General features: G+C 37.1%; 1 protein-coding gene across 2 annotated transcripts in view; it reads left to right on the forward strand.

The window, feature by feature from the left end:
- SLC25A24 (solute carrier family 25 member 24) overlaps positions 1 to 20,291 on the forward strand; it is a 57,851-nt gene that overhangs the window by 16,420 nt on the left and 21,140 nt on the right. For both annotated transcript variants that reach the window (XM_082670741.1, XM_082670742.1), the window contains exons 2-6: positions 2,675 to 2,801; positions 6,296 to 6,383; positions 10,649 to 10,760; positions 12,714 to 12,872; positions 15,136 to 15,288. In XM_082670741.1, coding sequence (XP_082526867.1) covers positions 2,675 to 2,801; positions 6,296 to 6,383; positions 10,649 to 10,760; positions 12,714 to 12,872; positions 15,136 to 15,288 — 639 coding nt within the window. The remainder of the gene's footprint in view (positions 1 to 2,674; positions 2,802 to 6,295; positions 6,384 to 10,648; positions 10,761 to 12,713; positions 12,873 to 15,135; positions 15,289 to 20,291) is intronic.

The following is a 20,291-nucleotide window of genomic DNA, read 5'->3' on the forward strand; positions in this document are numbered from 1 at the left end:
CCGTCCCTATCCTTTTGTCTCTGTTTAGTTTTTTCTTTTGCCCTAACCAGGTATGTGGGGGGTTCCTTGCCTTTTGGGAGGTCTGAGGTGTTCTGCCAGCGTTCAGTAGGTGCTCCGTAGGAGTTGTTCCACGCGTAGATGTATTTCTGGTGTATCTGTGGGGAGGAAGGTGATCTCCGCGTCTTACTCTTCCGCCATCTTCCTGGAAGTCTACTTGGATTTTTAAATTGTGTTTTTCCTTTTAAACCTAAACGTCCTTCATGCTTTTTTAAAGCTACTCTTGTACTTAGATTTTCACATGTGACTTGTATTGATATTTGTTTATTTGATACAAACTAACCTTTCATAAGAAATTCAGGATTATGCCATAAACAAGTTTAACGCTTTAAAACACATTTCTTCTTTATCAAAACAAATTTTTTTGCATATTTGTCTTTTGTTTTTGGTAAGAGGTGGTGTGAGCCATATAAAGGCTTTTTATGACTGATGATGTCTCACGTATCAAAACTCTGGCAGTCTCTGCACCAGCCACATAGAACCGTATATTTCAGGGAAACTGCTGTGGCTTTTCCTCAGGTGATGGTGACATCTCTAGGAAGTTTTGATGTGAGTTTTCACCCCCATGTCTCCAGATTCCGTAGTAGAAGTTTATTTATATAGATTGAGAATTCAATTGATTTTTTAAATATAGAAATGGTACTTACATACTGCTAAGAAAGAAAAGATACAACTTTTTATTCTGATAACAGATTTTTTGAATGATATTTGATTTGGTTTGTTTTTTTGCTGTGAAAGGTGAGAGACTGAATATGCAAATAGACAGTGTTAGACCATATTTAAAATTGAACTTTGAATTTCATAATGTGTGCAAATGTCAAATCACTATGTAGTACACCTGAAACTAACTTAATATTGTATATCAACTATATTTCAATTAAAAAAATTTTGAACTTTGACCTAAGACCTACCCAGAAAACTACACCTTGTTTATAATAAAAAATCCAGGAAGCCAACCCGCTGTAAGTCAGACTTACTGGAAGCCAGAATGCTATCTCTAGTGACAGTCCAGGAAGCTAAACAATAACTTGTGTAACCGTCAGCCCCAAATGGCCAGAAATTAATTGATAACTGACATGTTCCCCAATTTTTGTCCCTGCTTCCAACTTAGGACCAACCAGAAAAAGCCAAATATGCCCCCCTAACCAATCACACAGGATGCCCCACTTTTGCTTTAGCCCACCTACAGTTTTCCCAGGCCAACAGTCTCCAATCAGGGCACACCCCAAAACTCCTTTTTTTTTCTACTATGAAGCTTTCCCACTCTTCTTCCTGCCTTTGAGCCAAAATACAAGTGACAGTGGTTGACTTCCTTGCTATAGTAATCTCAGAGTAAACAGCCTTTCCTTTTCTCCTCTGACTGGTCTTTATTTCCACAGAGGGAACAGGCAAGAAAACTCAAAAGTCAGAGTCATTAGACAGTTGTAACTCTGGGAATCTTTATTTACCGTAACAAAGGCTAATGAAATATGGGTAAAAAAATCAGACTGTTCAAAGATAGCGTTAGAGATGTCCTTTAACTTGTAATTTCTAAAATGATAGTTGTTCACTGTTATTTTCATTGACCGAGATATAAACTTCTTAGATGAAACTTCAGTACATAAATGGGGCCCCAGAATGCTGTGACATTTTCTCTTGGATTATGCAAATCTCAGTGTATGTGTGGAGTAATCAGAAAATAATTTCCAGATGAAAATCATCCTCAGTCTAATTTGTAAAAGTAATTAAATAGCAATAATTATTTTTCAGTGACACTACAAATGTATTTGCTTTTAAAACTAAGTAATAATTGATGGCATTTAGGTTGCAGATAAGAGAATCCTAGTCATACTAGTTTAAACAAAAAAGGCTAGAATTCTTTGTAGATACCCTTTATTAGTTTGAGGAAGCACCATTCCTAGTTTGCTCAGAGTTTTTAGTCACAAATGATATTGAATCCATCAAATGTTTTTCTGCATTTATTAAGGTAACCACATGACATTTTTATTCTGTTACTGTGGTGGATTACAAGATTAAAAAAAATATGTTAACCCAACCTGGGATTACTGTAATACATTTATCTTGTGTATGTATGTGTGTCCATATATAGTGTTATGTATATATTTATTATGTACATATGTATATATAATATATAGTATTATATATGTACATATGTGTATGTATAATACATATAGTATTATATGTGTATATATATAGAGTATCAATTTATATATTGTTGTATTCATATAATTATATATATAGTATTATCAATTTTATATATTGTACCCATATATATTATGTATATATATATTATGTGTGTGTATATATCAATACATATATTTGTGTGAAATAATATATTATTTCTTTCTCAAAAGGAATGATTTTTCTTAATAGAGATAGACAGTTTGATATGACAGCTTTTTATAAGAATCATCTTTAGGAAAAGATTATTTAATTTTGGAAATTAAAGGGAAAAATACTATTTTAAACATTTAAATTTAGGTCAAGATTTTGTCTTCTATCTTGGGATTTATAAAATACAAGTCTTAATAGGAAAACAGCCAATCTGCTTGACGTACAAAACATCTAGTATTTTTAACCCATATAAAAATATCTCTAATTTTTTTCTTTTTTGTAGAAAATTTTTACTACTGGTGATGTCAACAAAGATGGAAAGCTGGATTTTGAAGAATTTATGAAGTACCTTAAAGACCATGAGAAACAAATGAAATTGGCATTTAAGAGTTTGGACAAAAATAATGATGGTGTGTCTTTCTTTTCTATTTATCACCAGCTATGAAGAAGCACATCTCATGCTTCCAAAAGTGTAAAACAATGTATATTTAGTCAGTCTGTTTTTAGATGATAATTATTACTTGTGTTAATACTTGTTTTTCTTAGTAATGTGATTTTTATATAGAATGTTTTTAGTGAAGAAAAGTTATATGTAGCTTTGCCTAATGAATCATAAACTGTGAGTAGGGCCTTTGTAAAATATTAATTATGGAACCTTATACTGATTTGACTTAAAGCTATGGGTTAAAAATAATAATTATGTTTTTTTGCTCTCTGGGCAACAGAGTTATTTTTATTCATACTAAGCATGAGTATTATATATTCTAAAATATAAACAACTTTCAGATTATCTTATATTTGATAGTCTTTTTGAAAGAATTACATGTGATCAAAGAAGATGCTCTGATTCTGAAAGTTAAAAAAGAAAATAGCAGATAGACGTTTAAATATATACCTTCTGATTGGGATTATAGTTTTTCTATTTAGATTAATAGCTTAGAGTCCCAGTCATGTGGAGCAAGAAGTAAGGGCCACTGTAGGAGAAAGGGAAGAGCTATCAAACCCTTATCACCAGAGGCAACCTTTGATAGGAAGAGGGCATTTATTTTAAAAATGTATAATGCAGGGCTTCCCTGGTGGCACAGTGGTTGGGAGTCCGCCTGCCGATGCAGGGGACACGGGTTCGTGCCCCGGTCCGGGAAGATCCCGTGTGCCGCGGAGCGGCTGGGCCTGCGCGTCCGGAGCCTGTGCTCCGCAGCGGGAGAGGCCACAACAGTGAGAGGCCCGCGTACCAAAAAAATAAAAAATTTAAAATAAAAAAATAAAATAAAAATGTATAATGCAGCCTCAGACCCCTCCCCACGCATGAGTGGTCAAGGCCATTTCATTCAAGATTTGTTATTCAAGAAACAAGTTAAACAAATAAATTGGGAGAAAATATGGTTCATACCAGGGATAGGCAAACTTTTTTTTTTTTTGTAGAAGTCCAGATAGTATTTTAGCTTAGTGGGCTGTGTGATCTCAGTTGCAGGTACTCATTTCTGCTGTCACAGTGCAGAAACAGTCATAGATAATATGTAAATGAGTAGGCAGGGCTGTGTTCCAATAAAACTTTATTTACAAAAGCAGGCAACTGGCCTTATTCGGCCAGAGGGTTATAGTTTGCTGATCCCTGATTTTTACTGAACATTAACTTCAGTTAGACTCAAGGCAAGTTCCTTCAAACAAAGAAACAGCTAAACCCTTTGAATGGTTTTGATGATCGTTCAAATCTGTGACTTGGCCAGGAAGAGCTGAGTTTGTGGTGGAAAGTAGTACTGTTAGAATATTTGTTACCACCCATAAACCTTACATTGTATGTTCCAAGTCTACCTTAGTCCAATCTTGTAGCAAAATTCAATTCTTACAATCAAATTGATTTCTTCCCACAAACTTTCATCCCACCCTGAACCCTCTAAAGTTCAGCTGCAGAGAAGGGACTGTCTATATAGTGTTAGGGCAGGCAGTAGCGGGAGATGAAGTTACCTCAGGATCATCTCCAGATAAGTAGAGGCTGATCGTTCAGTATGTACAGTATGCACTATCAACGGTCCATTTCAGAAAATTCTAAATGAACCAGAAGAAATAATTAAAGGTGAAATATTTTTATTTTTTATTGAGGTATAGTTGATTTATAATGTTGTGTTAAAGATGAAATTTGTAGTAAATACAAACAGTTTCCCCTCAGTTTATCTTGTTTTTGTAATTTAAAAACACTTTTTCATTACAGGTTCATACTTTTGTTTATTAGACTTTCTTAAAGCAAAGCATATACAGTCTATCCTCATTATTCATGAATTCTGTATTTGAGAATTTTTCTACTTGCTAAAATTTAACTCCACAAATAACCCCCACATCAATACTCACAGTGCTTTTGCAGTCATTCATGGATTTGCGCTGAGCAGCCACAAATTTCATTTTCTTGGTGAGCACATTTCTAAAGCTGAGATAGAAAGAGGCGATGCGCTGCGTTCTTGTTTTAGCTTTTTTATTGTAAACAAGTCCTTCTGCAGTCTACTTGGTGCCATGTGTTTTGCATTTTTATGCTTTTTATTGGTGATTTCACTATTTGCAATGGCTCCCAAGAACAGTGCTGAAATGCTGTCGAGTGTTCCTAAATGTGGGAAGGCTGTGGTGTGCCTTTGGAAGAAAATAGGTGTGTCAGAAAAGCTTCACTCAGGCATGAGTTATAGTGCTGTTGACCATGAGTTCAATGTTTATGAGTCAATAATATATATTAAGCAAGGTGTCTTTAAACAGAAACACACAGAAAACAAGGTTTTGTATTGATTGGTTGATGAGAATATTGTGACCAGAGGCACAGGAGCCTAACCCTGTATTTCCCTTAGGAACAGCGTTTCGGTTCTTTAGTTCTGTGTTCATGGTGACCTTATAGAAAGTAACTACAGTGAATAATGAGAATCAACTGTACTCCTTTGAGAGTGCAGCCATAAAGGAGATTATTCAGAGTGGTATTTGAAAAATTTCATCGCTAACAGGGTGACGCCTCTAACTGCTCTTACATTGTCCAGATTCTCGTGCTGCTCCTTTCTTCTCCCTGGGAGAAGTCTCTCCAAATCCTGTCATTCCTTCAAAGTCCTTCCCTTAAAGGGAGTCTTTCCTTTCACCACTAACAGTAATTTTTGTCTTCCTCTTTTCCTGGAGAACTTTGCTGTTAATCCTGGTTTGGCATCAGACCCTTTGGTTTGTTTACCTGTTCCATGCGTCTTAGTCTTAGGATCCTCATGGATCTGTGGGATGCTTGAGGGAAATGCAATCTTACATTTATTGCTTATGTTTTCTCTTTCTTCTTCTTTTCTGATTCTTCTCCTTTCTACAACATGCTCTAATTGCTCTTATAATAATAATTTTCCTACTTCCATCATCCTACTATCCTGCTTTATTTTTATTGCCAGATTTCTCAAAAGAATATTCCACACTCTTTGGCTTCATTTAGTCATTTTCTACTTTCTTTTAACTCAGTGCCTTACATATTTATGTATAATAAATGCTTAATCATTTATTAAAATGTAGAAATGCATGCTTTAAAATTAATAGATCCTAGCTTAATTGAATTTACCTCAAAGTCAGAGTATCTTGATTTGAATCTCAGTTCTGCTGCTTCTTAATGTCATTTCTTGGTAAGGCCATGTACGCTCTCAGTCTTTTCTTTAGATGGAATGTCATTATTTACCTACAAGGCTGTTATGACTTTTGAGTGAAATAATGTGTGTATATTTGTTTAATATATTTGTTGAAATTTGAGTTGGTGTTGCAATATGTACTTAAGCAAATCTATAGCTCATCTAAATTCACAATTTTACCTTAATCAGTCCGAGCCTCTCCCTTATAAAGTGAGGGATTTGAAATTCGTGATTTCTAAGGTCCTTATCAGTTCTAAGTTTATAATTTTTATTTTTTAAAGGAAAAATTGAGGCTTCTGAAATTGTCCAGTCTCTCCAGATACTAGGTCTAACTATTTCTAAACAACAAGCAGAGTTGATTCTTCAAAGGTAAGTGCTTCCTCTATTGACAGTTTTTTTTTTTTTACTTTTAGTATCCTGTATTAGAGATCTGCCTTTGTAAGTGTGGCTTAAACCAAATCCTTGTACCTTACCATTCCTCACTATGTACTTTCAATATCTTTCTCCCCTTTTTCTCGCTTTTCATTTTGTGTGTATACATATACCTAAAGTGTAGGACTGGGAAAACTCTTTCAAGGCCTCCAGGGCTGGTGCAGTAGAAGAAGCTCTGTTTTCCCTTTTACGTGACTCCTTTACCACTCACGCAAAACACTTCACTTCTGAATATGTGGGTTTTTTTCCCCACAACAAGCAATTCTAGCTGACACTAGCTGGGTGTCCTACAACATAACTCAATTCTAACATTTTCTACCTGGAGGTAGTGTCAGATCCCACAGATTAAGGACTCAGTTTCACAAGACTGCTCTCCACTTCAGATGCCAATCGCAAGTAGTAGGTACCCAGATTACCCACATCTTCTGCCTGACTTGACTACACATCAGAGGTTCCCGTGACGTTCTCCCCCTTGGGTTCAGTTACTTGCTAGAGGAGCTCACAGAACTCAGGGAAACATTTACTTATGCTTACCAGTTTATTACAGGATATTATAAAGGATACAGATGAACAGGCAGACAAAAAGATACGTAAGGAGAGGCCTGGAGGGTCCTGAGCACAGGTGTCTTTGTGGAGTTAGGTGTTTCACTCTGCCAGTGTATGGATGTGTTTTCTAACCAGAAGCTCCCTAAATCCCGTGCTATTGAGATTTTTATGGAGGCTTCTTCATGTAGGCATGCTCGATTATTAACTCCATTTTCAGTCCCTCTCCCCCTCTGGAGAATTGGGGTGGGATGGGGGTGGGAAGGGGGCTGAAAATTCCAAGCTTCTAATCATGACTTGGTTTTTCTGGTGACCAGCCCTCATCCAGGAGCCATCCAGGAGCCCACCCAGAGTTGCCTCATTAGAACAAAAGATGCCCTAGTGCTCTTATCACTTAGGAAATTACAAGGGCTTTAGGGGCTCTTGCCAGGAACAGGGAACAGAGACCAAGTTATATATTTTCTATTATCTCACAGTGTTTTAAAAGGCAGAATCGGATTGTGTTTTCAGTAGTGGAAATCACGGACCTTCTCTTGAGTGCTCAGCCATCAGTGTGACTCGTAATACCTCCAAATGTCAGCTTCCTTTCTGCCGTTTCACTGTCTCTTAGTATACTCAAAACTGAATTCATGGGAGAGAAGTCTGAAAGGTGCTGATTGAAACAGCTGAGGCTGAGTCATCAGAGTATGAGAATAGGAATCACTTGGTTGAAATACAGCCTCCTAGTTCTACTTTTTCAGTAGACGATATGGGTGGGGAGTAGCTGAAATAGGTAGGCAGTCGCTCCCAAACATGTGTGCTTCATGTATCTTTATCTTCCGCTCTCAAGTAAAATCCATTTTCCATTTAGGCTTTCATATCCATCCCTCTTTCCTCTAATTTTCTTATCTCTAGTTCCCTCTCCACATTTATTGAGGACCTTGTGGCCCTTGTCAAGTAGTCATTTTCTCTTTAGGTCCTAGGAAACTTCAGTATTCGTGCCGGTGACTCCTCTTTCTAGCGTCAGTGTTCCTTGCCTTCCTCAACACACCTGAGACTTTTATTCCATTTTGCTTCAGCAGCCCACTCCCTCTCAGGATTGTATCATAACTTGAAGCCACTCCTCGTCTGACTTCAGACTTCAGACTTCACTCCTCGTCTGAAGTCTTAAAAACCTGTATCCTACCTTCTGACCCTTCTTCCTCCAGATTCTACACTGTCTTGCTCCTATGGTACTTGCGTTTTGACTTACAGATCTCTGGCCCCTTCATTTCCACCAGTCCGTCAATCTCCTCTTGATCGATTCCTTCCACCACTCCTACTTACTTTCCCCCAATCCTGAACCACCCTCTCAGTTGTTCTCTTTGCCCCAGCATTTGGGCTATGAAACATTTCTAGAGAAAAATGAAACCATACAGGCCCAAGAATAACCAAGACATTCTTGGAGAACCCTAAGGAGCTGGGGGCCTGCCCTATCAGATATCAAAGAGTTGTTATAAGCTATAATTAAGACTTAGTGGTATTGCTACACAGATAGACAAGTTGACAAGTGGAACATACCATCCCAGAAACAGACCCATCTGTATTTGGGATTTGTCACATGAGAGAAGTAACTGCAAATCCCTGGGAAAAGGAGAGACTATGCAATAAATTGTTCTGGTGCACCTGGTTATCCATGCAGACAGAAATACAGTTGGGTACCTGCCTCACGCCATGCACAGAAATCACAGACATAGAAAACAAACTTATGGTTACCAAAAGGGAAAGGGAGGGTAGGAAGGATAAATTAGGAGTATGGGATTAACAGATACAAACTACTATACATAAAATAGATAAGCAACAAGGATTTACTGTATAGCACAGGGAACTATATTCAATATCTTGTAATAACCTATAATGGAAAATAATCTGAAAAAATTATACATATTACTGAGTCACTTTGCTGTACATCTGAAACTAACATAATACTGTAAAACAACTGTACTTCAATTAAAAAAAAATCAAACTAAATGTGAAAGTTACACTGCAGTACCTTTAGAGGAAAAAGAAGCAAATGTCTGTATCTCAGTATAGGGAAGAATTTATTTAAAAAAAATACAGAAGTCAGTAACCATATATGAAAAGATTGATAAATTCATCTGTATTATAATTAAGAGCATCTATTCATGGACACTGTAAATAAAATGAAAAGACAAAGAGAAGGTACTTGCTAACTTATAACTTGAAGGATTAAATCAACTATATAAAGAACTATACATATCTAAGAAAAAGACACAACCCATTAGAAAAATGGGCAAAAGATATGAACAAGCATTTCACAAGGGGAAAAACATGAATAGCAGATGAATATGATGAGATGCTCAAATTCGTTAGTAAGTTGAAGAGAAACGCAATTTAAACCCACAGTGAGACTATATTATTTAAGAAGTTTGTCAACACTAAGTGTTCTGTAGCTTTAAGCTGCAGAGTTTGGAATTCATTTATTCATTCAACAAATATTTGCTCTGCGCCAGGCACTGTTCTAGACACTTTGGTCATATCAGTGAATAAAATAAAAAATCCTTGCCTTGTGGAGGATGCTTGCATGCGTGTGTGGGGGGTTGAGGGGTAGGGTCAGACAATAAACAATTGCATTAAAATAGCAAATAGTGATTAAAAAATAGAGCTATAAATATTTTAACCCAGAAGAATAGTGTCATAAACATCAGTAGTAACTAGGACTCTTATGCAAATATGGAATGTTAACACCTGTGTGCTGGGACAATTGAAAGTTTAAGTGTAACTTCATGAATGCAATCAAAGTTAAAAGTGACACTGGAAAATATAATCATAAATATCTGAAAATAGCATTTTATCTGACTGCCATCTTTATGCATCACTTTCACACAAGTCATAGAATAAATTCAGAGGAGACACCAAAACTTTTTTTTCAGATATATTCATTAATTCAATAAATAAATGAGCACTTTCTTTGTACTGCCCACTTTAGATGCTGGGTCTACAGTAGTGAACAAAACTATCAAAATCCTGGGCAGTTTAAAGTTGCTTTTAGGAAAATAAACAGGTACAAATGACATTATTACCAAGAACCTACTAAAATAAGCAAAAAGTTAATGGCTACAATATGTTAACATATTAATTAATTAACATATGTTAATATGTTAATTTTAAATGTTGAAGATAAGGTACCAGGATTTCTTAAGACTCAGAAGGCCCAATCACCAAGTTTGATTTTATTTTTTACAATCATTGGTAATTTTCTTAGCTTAGAGAAAATTGGAGAAGGAAATTGATAGTGTATTTTGAGTATATTCTGAAGTCACATCCAAATGTTACAATAGAACATTAAGAACTATCTTCTTGAGCCAGTGTAAGAAAAAATGGATCATAAATTCATTCATTGCTATCCCGCAGTTTTATCTTCCAGCATTAGTGTTTGATAGCTCATTGACTTGGAGTTTGACAGAGCACCAAAAGTAGCCTTTAGTGAGACCTGTAATTTGTGGGTCTATTTTTATCTAAATGATTAAAACAGATCATCGAATGCTTGTTGCTCTTTCCAAAAACCTTTTAAGAATATTAAGTTGGAAGAGAAACTGTCATTCTGCAACATGGCCAATAATGTTAGTTTTATTTATACATTTTATTTTGTTCTTTAATCAGCTTCTTTTTACTTTCAGCATCGATGCTGATGGGACGATGACCGTGGACTGGAATGAATGGAGAGACTACTTCTTATTTAACCCTGTTACAGACATTGAGGAAATTATCCGTTTCTGGAAACATTCTACTGTGAGTACGCTTTATGTATTAATTTATACTTATTTGGAGCTGTAAGCAATTGGTGTGGTTATCATCCAAGAGCACTCTGTAACACTTATGGGCCATGGTGCCCGTCTCAGTAGCTCTTTAACTTGTAGAGTTCTACGTATTCTGTTAGGTGTATACTCAGAGTATATTAAAGCTTTTTTTTTAAAATTAATCTTATTTTATTTATTTTTGGCTGTGTTGGGTCTTCGTTGCTGCGGGTGGGCTTTCTCTAGTTGCAGCGAGCGGGGGATACTCTTTGTTGAGGTGCGTGGGCTTCTCATTGCAGTGGCTTCTCTCGTGGATAATGGGCTCCAGGCACGCGGGGTTCAGTAGTTGTGGCACATGGGCTCAGTAGTTGTGGCTTGTGGGCTCTAGAGCACAGGCTCAGTAGTTGTGGTGCACGGGCTTAGTTGCTCCGCAGCATGTGGGATCTTCCCAGACCAGGGATCGAACCCATGTCCCCTGCATTGGCAGGAGGATTCTTAACCACTGTGCCACCAGAGAAGTCCTGGGGCTTTTACTTTTTATAGATAATATATTGCCTAAATAATCTCAGTACCTCGTGGTTGATAATGACCAAAGATCCCTTCTGAAACTTGCTTGTTCAGTCAACCACCTACATTTATCTCTGGCTTAAGGCACCTATAATAATAATCGTGGAAGGTTAAAATATCTTTGGCTCATCTGCTTAGTATTGCACACCTATCCATCTGTATTCTTCTAAACTTTCAAATTTTAATTAAATTACATTAATATCCTACTGAAATATCCTGGGGTAAATGAAATTCATTTCATTCTGCAATCTGTTCCTGAAAACAGTGGGAACTCTTTGAAGGAATTTTTATTTTTCTAATGGGCTTGACTTCTATACATATTCCTGGATTTCAGTACATTTTATATGCACTAAATGAAGCCTAGAGTTCACATTGTTACTAGTAACAATGCCTAAACTTACCTAGAGCATTGTAGAATTATTGGTGACTAATGCCTTTTCAACTATGAGTATAAAATAATACTATATTTGTAGTTCAGTTGCCTTGATAAATTTTATACTTATGTGAAGTCATATTTACATAATCAAATTCTTATTGTATCTTTGGAGATAGTAATAGTTGAGGCTACAATCATGTATCCATTTTATTGATTGTAAAATGAAGAAATAGAGGGTTACTACTATAGCAAAGCTCCTTACCCTGACAGTCTTACCTATAAAATCTTTTACACTAGAATCATTTAGATAATAAAGTTGTAAAAATATTATTATAGAATTTTGTTTCTGTCAAGCTATGTTTGTAACCTATAGTAATATTTAGAGAAGATTGGAAGGTAGATCATTTTAAACAATACCTCTCTGTAAGCTAAATTTTATATAGAATCTATCACATGTTTTAAATGACAAGTCAGATTTATAAAAATATTTACAGACAGTCTATATAGGAAATGAGTTTAGGGGTACTCAAATTACAGTTTTAATTTAATTTTTATTTACATCTTTAGAGCACATATCATGTTATCAAGTGTAATGTGGATATAATTTTGAGATAAAGTGTGTATCTTTGAAGAACTGACAAATTGTTTTCTTTCTGTAGCTAAGGATTCACTACCTCTGATCAAATGCTGCTCTTTCATTCTGACTTAGACCTAGAAGAGAAAAGTTATTCTGAATCTATTAAGAAAAAAGTTGTGATTTTTGGTTTTGTAAATTTGTAATTACTGTTAATTTTCATTTCTTGCGGACCGATACTGTACTTCATTTAGCGTGAATAGGCTACTTATAATTGCCTATATGCTCAGATTGGTTCAGTACAGTACTTTCTAAGGATTGAAGCTGATCTTAATTATAAAATATGTAATTCTTCTTTCAAAGAAGCAAACCTTCTGGAATGATCTGTCTTTAATTGATGGAGCCTGGGGCTCTTTCTTCCATTTTAACAGGGTATTGACATAGGAGATAGTTTAACTATTCCAGATGAATTCACGGAAGATGAAAAGAAGTCGGGGCAGTGGTGGAGGCAGCTTTTGGCAGGAGGTGTTGCTGGTGCCGTCTCTCGAACAAGCACTGCCCCTTTGGATCGTCTGAAAGTCATGATGCAGGTGAGCTTTGCGATCTTCTAAGTTTGCCCAAAATATCCTGAAACAATGAGAAATACGGTGCTTTGAAAAAAGTTTAAAAATTTTGCAGTGATAGTCATACCTTTAAAAAGAAATCTCTCAATTTTATTGCTATTAATCCTAAATTCAGTCCATGTTAAGTATTTCAGTGTTTGACCAAACCTTAAATTGTTGGTACATGTGTGTGATGAACTTTTAATCTTGGCTTTCTGTGACTATTCAAATGTTTAATTAGAAAAGGAAATCTCTAGCCATTATTGTAGGGTTCTCCTTAAATTACTTATATTTTCCTTGTATTTTGTGTTCTTTCTCAAAAGAGGGTTTTTCTGAAATCTAGAATCTTGAAACAAGGATGTAACTTAAAAAATTATTCTAAAGCTGAGGTTGGCAGGAAAGACCTGGTTTTATAAGCTGACTTTCGTATTTACTAGCAGTGTAGGCTTGGCTGGTCAGAGTGAAAAGAAAGAGGGAAAGGAAAGGATTAATATTTATTTGGTGCTCATTATGGTAACCCATTTAATCCTCTAGTAACCCTGCATGGGGGGATTTTATCCTCATATTATCTGTGGGGAACACAAGGCTCAGAGAGTTAAATAACTTTTCCTTTACAACAGATTAGACAAGGAATGGAGTATTTCTGGCTCTAAAGCTCATGGTTCTCACACTGCATGAAACCCCTGAGGCCTCATTTTCCTTCATTCTAGAATGGGAATAGGAATATCTAACAAGGGTGGTTGTAAGAATTAAATAATGTAAGGTACGTGAAAATGCCTGGTAGGCTGGAACACCCTGCTAGAACATACTAGCTGCTTAAAAAAGGGTTTTAAAAGTTGTGTTGTTATACCTATGGTCAGCACTTTTTATATTTGCCATTAGATTTCTGTACAAAATGATTTCTGACAATATTTTAAACCAGCATCCATTGAGAATGTACCTACATCTCAAAATATGTTTAGGGGTAAAGATACTGCTTTAAAAAAAAAGGAGAGGGAATCGGCCTGTATGTTTTTCTTTAGGAACAATAGTAAATTGACTTTGAGAGAGCTTGAATAAGCATTCATCTTTTCCTTTGTCGTATTTTATTGTGAAGTTTATTTAAAATAAAATGGATATATTTAGACTTCTGTTCCTGAAAGTTCAGGGGTTTCCCCAAACTACCTTCAGATTCATTAATTCACAGAACTCACTGGAAGCTTTTATACTCATGGTTATGGTTTATTACAGTGAAGGATATATATTAAAATCAGCCAAGGAAAGAAGAGCATAGGGCTTCCAGGGAAGTACCAAATGCAGAGTTTCTGTTGTTTTCTCCCCAGAGAGTCAGAATGTATTATTTCCTGACATTGGCGTGTGACAACATGCACAGAGTTGCACACCAACCAGGAGGCTCACCTGAGTCTTTGGTGTCCAGAGTTTTTATTGTGACTAGATCACATACTGCCCTCATGGCTGACCTTTAGTCTTCAGCCTCTCCCTTCCTCCCTTCTTGGTTTTTTTTTTTTTAATAGTAGTCACTCATTTTGTGTAAGCAGAAACAATCAGAAGCATAGCTGACTTCTTTAATTACTTTTGGTTTATTAGATTTAATCAGTTTTATATAGAGGCAAGCATAAGGTCTAGTTTATTTAAACAACTATCACATCGGTAGTATGAGCCAGATAATTCATCAGTATTCACTGGGTTAGGCAGTTGGTACATGAGATTTCGAGATAAGCTGTAGAAGTTACAATTTTTATTTTTGGTGTCAGGCTGTGTGTATTCTATTCTCTATGGCTCTGATAAACATAACATCCAGATTGTGTTGAGTCCCATTTATATTTCAAGTCAGTATTACTTCTCAGGGGGAGGGATAATATATTACATTCAGTATATTTTTCTAATTTTTCTTATACTGAACTTGCTCATGTTCCAAAGGGTGTTCCATAGCCTAATAAATAATAAGTTGGTTCATTTTATCTTACGAACATTGTTCATAATTTTACTTTTGATCATGCCTTCTCTGTTTGCTTTCCCACACTGAGGGTTACGATTTTTCTTAGTTTTAGATTCAGAGTCAGGCTTCTAAAATGATGGTAATAGTTCTTCCCCTTATATATTTTCTCAGCCTTCTATAGTCTATTTTCAAATACATCTTCATGCAGTAATAAATAATACTGAAGAAAAGAGAGTGGATTGTATGGTTACTTTAGAAATAGTAATAATAACATCCCACCAGTATTTCATATCGTTTTGCTTTTGTTTTTAGGTCCATGGTTCAAAATCAGAGAAAATGAACATATATGGCGGCTTTCGACAGATGGTGAAAGAGGGAGGTATCCGCTCACTTTGGAGAGGAAATGGTACAAATGTAATTAAAATTGCTCCTGAGACAGCTGTTAAGTTCTGGGCATATGAACAGGTAATAGTTATCACCTGTGGAATTTGTTATCAAAGGGGAGTTAATAAACTGATTCAATAACAATTATCATACAATGCTTTTTAGATTATTATTTTAATACATGATAATTTTCCACATATACTCCATGAGGAATTTCTCTTATAGGAGATTAGACTAGATAACCTCAGAGATCCCTTATGACTCAATTCTGGGATTCTGAATTTCATATTACTTAAAAAGACTTTTGTGTTCTTTTCTAAGTAGCTCTTAAAGGAAATGTAAGATTTTAGCTTATTCATTTTGAATTCAGAATAGAAGCTGCACACTCACATAAGTTTTTGTGAAAGTATCCCTATCCGGCATCTGGAAGGAAAACTTTTAAGTTGGAGTCCTTTGTGTAATTTGACATTGCTATAAAATTGAGTTGAATTTAGAGTGAAAGCTCCATGAAGGCAGGGGCTTGGCTTCTCCTCCGTGCACTCCAGCATTTAGACAGAGCCTGGCGTGTGATAAGTGCTCAGTAAGTGTAGAATGAGTGAGTGAATGAGTAAACGAATGAATGCATTTACCTCTGAATCAACTTCTCTGTTGACTTAGATTGTTTAGGATGCTTAGATATTAGGATGCTGCTTCAGCATAACTTGGTGTTAAGAGGAAATACAGTAGTGGATTTTAGAGTTTGGCTTCTCTTTGTCATTAGCAGAATTGTCTAGTTAAGCACGCACAAAATGATTCTTTCCGATACTTCTTCCATCATTGTTAACCATAAGAACCTTGAAATTGAATTCCACCTTATATTTTGTATTATTTCAAATAGATTTTTGATAATTTTGGAGAACATTTTGTTCTTGAGCAACAGAAGACTCTTGAGAAGATTACAAAGTCTAGTGGTGTTTTTTTCTTGGCTTAGGAAATAGAGAAGCAAAGAAAACATTGAAAAAAATGTAGCCTCCATGACTTTAATTACAGCTTATCTTTAGGAAGTATATTTTCCTTCTGTGGATGTTTGAGGATACATATCACAACTAGTAAGGGCTAGCATTTTAGATACCTGTAGGTTATTCTGATCACATACTTGGATTTTATGATAGGAAAACCAGACCCTAAAATAAATAACTATTCAAGTATAAAACCATTATTCCATATGCAGGAAGTCAATATTTTTGAAAGTCTGTATTATTGCAAGCAAATGTATGTATTATACTTTATGCTACTTAGCAGATTCTTACCTTGAACACTACCAACAGGCATCCAGCCAGGCTCCTTTCTCAGGCCTCTTCACAATATTTAATTACTGCATGCTAACTTTTCTTAGATATCAAGAGAAAGCTCTCTGCACAGTATGGTATAGTGTTCTTGTGGTCTCTGGGACCTATGATGCCTGTCCATTTTCTGCCCCCTGCTGAAGGTCCTTTCATCCCTCAGGGTTCTCTTAAGTCCAAAGCCCAGCTTCCTATGAGAAGCATTTCCTAAGCATCCTAATCAAAACTGATGCCTCTCCTGCCTGGTTTCCTTAGAGTACTATTTTACAGAATATCCAATTTTCCATCGGATATGGAAAACCCATTGTTTTTCCCAGTGAGTTGTAGACTACCTTGGCATAAATGTTATGCCATATATATTCTCAAATTTCCCAGAGTACCTAACTAGCTCACTTCTGTATTCAGGTAGGTCTTGTTCATTGAATAACTAATAGTTTAGAAAACGAAGAAAAGAATATTTTCAGCCTGGTACGTAGCTCTCTTAAACACATCAACATGGGATAAAGCTGCGGTCCATTTGGGTCCTCATTGCCATAGCAGTTCAATTGGATCAGGAACAGGGTGGCAGTACGGTGTTGTGTTCTCATGGTTTCAGCTGCCATCTGCATTCTGACTGCTTTCCATTCTAACATTTTTCTCTTCATCTCTATACCTGCACATCCACCTGAGCACTGCATATCTGTGCATCTCCGCTTACATATCCCAAGGGTACTTTACAGTCATCCCTCCCCCACCCCCCACTCCAGTGACACACACACACACCATTCCTCTTCCTATAGGTCATATGGTGGTGAACATCTTTCAAGACTTTGCTCGGGAGTTATTTCCTCCCTTTGTTTCCCTCTGTTAGCACTCTCACACTGAATTCTGATGATCTCAGTACTTATCTCTCTTCTTAAGGAGACTGTGAGCTTCCTTAGGCAGGATCTGTTTTCAGGTGTGTGTTCCCGGCACCTTGCCCAGTGCCAGTAAATCCTCATTGAATGAGTGTGAGTCTTAAGTCCATTAAGATGAAGGGGAAGATGGGTATTTGAGCAGAAGCAGCAGCCTGTGGACAGAAATGTTGGCACAGGAGAGCATCACTCACTAAGGAAGCTGAAGGTGGTCCACTGGGCTTAAGTGTAGTGGAGTGTGTGTCCGGGAAGATGATGATGAAAGCAGGCTGGACAGATAGGCAGGAGCCAGATGTGATAGGAGTCTAGATTTTATCCTGAATGTGGTGAGAGGGTTATTGAAGCATCTTACGTAGGGAAGTGGAATAAGTATATTTACATTTAAGAAAGATCAATGTGGAAAAAGAGTGAAGAGGTATTGGAAGAGAGTGAGGCTGTAGTTGAGGCAGGGAGACTATTTAAGGAAATATTTCAGGAATTCAGGTAAGAAATGAGTACCAGTATAAGGAGACGGCTGTAGTGATTGAAGAAAAACTGAAATGAACTGAAAACTATTTTGGGAAATAGAAACAACAGAACTCACTGAGTGAATGTAGAGGTGAGAAAGAGGAATCAAGGGTGATACTCTGGTTTCTAACTTGAGCAACTAAGTATGTAGAGAACACAATAAGAGGAACAAGAGGAACAGATTATGAGGGAAAACGACAGGTTGCGTTTTGGACATGCTGGGTTTGAGCTGTTTCTGTAACACGTACAAGGAGCTGTCCAGTAGGACAGGGAGGTTGTGATTGAGGTGAAAAGCCTTTGGAATGGAGCCCTCAGGAAGGCTTATAGAATGAGAACAGTTCTGGGGATATGTCCAGGGAGAAGTAGGAGAAACTTGTAGAGGAGACTGAGAAAGAGAAGCCAAAGAGACAGGAGGAAATCCAGAGAAAGTGACGGCCTAGAAGTCAGAGGAAGAAGAGGGTTCCATGAAGGGTCAAATACTGCAGGGTACTAAATACAATAAACAGTTTATTTTTCAGAATTGACCAGCTTCGAGACGGGAAAGCTTGGTATAGTTTCAGTGAGGTAATGAGATGATAAACCAATTGAAATGAGCTGAAGTGAACAGGAGGTGAAGAAAACTGGACAGTAGACACCTTTGTCGGGAGCTTGACTTCAGTGAAGGGAAGGAGAAAAGAAGAGGGAGAGAGTGATAGGTTAGAAGCATGTTGGGTTTTGATACGTTTCATTTTGATGACATGACTATGGCTGAAGGAAGCATGTCAATACAAAGAAGGAGGTTAAAAAATATAAGTGAGAGAGACTGACGACAAGTGCAGCAGGTATTCAGAGGAAGTATGTGTGTGGACTAGGGAGTGGGGGGTGGAGGGGCTGGGGGAGAAATAGGTACTAACCAGTCTGCTGGCAGGATTAGCCTTTGACTGTGTGGAGGACTGTTCTCGTGTCAGCTCGGGAAGAAAAAGATATAAGTGGATGTGGGTGATTTTGTGGGAAGTGGGCAGGAATACCAAGATATCCTTGCCTGGTGACCTCTCTGTTCTTCCTTGAGTTCCCAAGAAAGGACTTTTTTTGAGAATGAGGGAGGAAGCGGTATTGGAAGCTGGAGGAGAATGGAGAAGGTTGAAATGGTATTCAAACAAATGTAGAGAGAGTTGAGATAGATAGGATGGATGGAAAGAAAAAGAAAGAAACAAAGAAAATTGAAAGAAAGAAAGGAAGGGAGGGAGGAAGGAAGGAAGAGAAGGAAAGAAAAGAAAAGAAAAAAGAAAAGAAAAGAAGGAAGAAAGAGAGAAAGAAAGGAAGAAAAAATTAAAATCCTGAAAAGGATTTTAGGCTGGCTTTGAGAGCACAGCTAAGTCATCTTTGAGAAAGTCAAATTCTGTGGCCTTGAGCAAGCCACTTAAAGTCTCTGTGACTGTTACCTCCTTTCTGGGGTAGGAATTAAGCTTGGTGACATAGCGTTAAGCACCTGTCCCTTTGCCTAACCCTGTACAGGCTCTCTGTCCTCAACTCTTACCTTTGTGCATTGTATGTTCTGGGGTGCAGGAGCCCCAAACCCCTACACTTTAAATATTTATTCACCAATCACTAAAGAATACTTTTGATAGGTGCTTTTGGGATGGGGGTACACTATGTAAACGATGTCTCTGAGGTTCCTGTTCATACGCAGGACGGTTTTCAGTAAATTATATTTAATGATTGTGATAATCTGACATGCAGGAAAATCAATAGGGCCTACGCAGAAGGGAGTTTTGGTTAACATTCTGGTGCAGTTCAGGAAATGGAGCCTGTGGAAACATTGATCTTTGGGGGTAAGCAGATATCTGCTATTTGGGGAACTTTGTGAAATCATAATATATTTAATCTTTATCATGAGCAGAGAAACACAGTTTTACTAGGAGAAAGTATTCCTGTGTTTTTGCATTGGGCTCTTTGGATCCCAGGAACAGAGACTGGCTGGCTCAGGGAAGCAGGCTGGAGGTGCCTGCGGCATTAAGGGGAGGAGCCTGCGGCATGAAGGGGAGGAGCCTCAGGAAGTGCAGAAAGTGGAACCTCACTGACCTGTCCCTTCTCCATGTGTCTGCTTCTCTATTGCTTTATCCATTTCTCCCTCAGGTGTCAGTGCCTAATTATACCTGTAGACCCACCTCACATTTCTAGGAGAAGGAATCTGGTTTGCCTGGCTTATAACCACAGTCTGTGTTCGGACAGAGATTTTCTCTCCAAGTTGTAGAAAGACAATATTGAATATATTAGTAATAATAATAACAACAACAACAACAATAACATTTACTGAACATTTGCCATTTGCCCAGCGCTGTGCTGTGTTACGTGTATTATCAAATTCTTTCAACAACCCCGT

Source organism: Grampus griseus, assembly GCF_964374135.1.
Source record: "Grampus griseus genome assembly, chromosome: 1".
Classification (NCBI taxonomy): domain Eukaryota; kingdom Metazoa; phylum Chordata; class Mammalia; order Artiodactyla; family Delphinidae; genus Grampus; species Grampus griseus.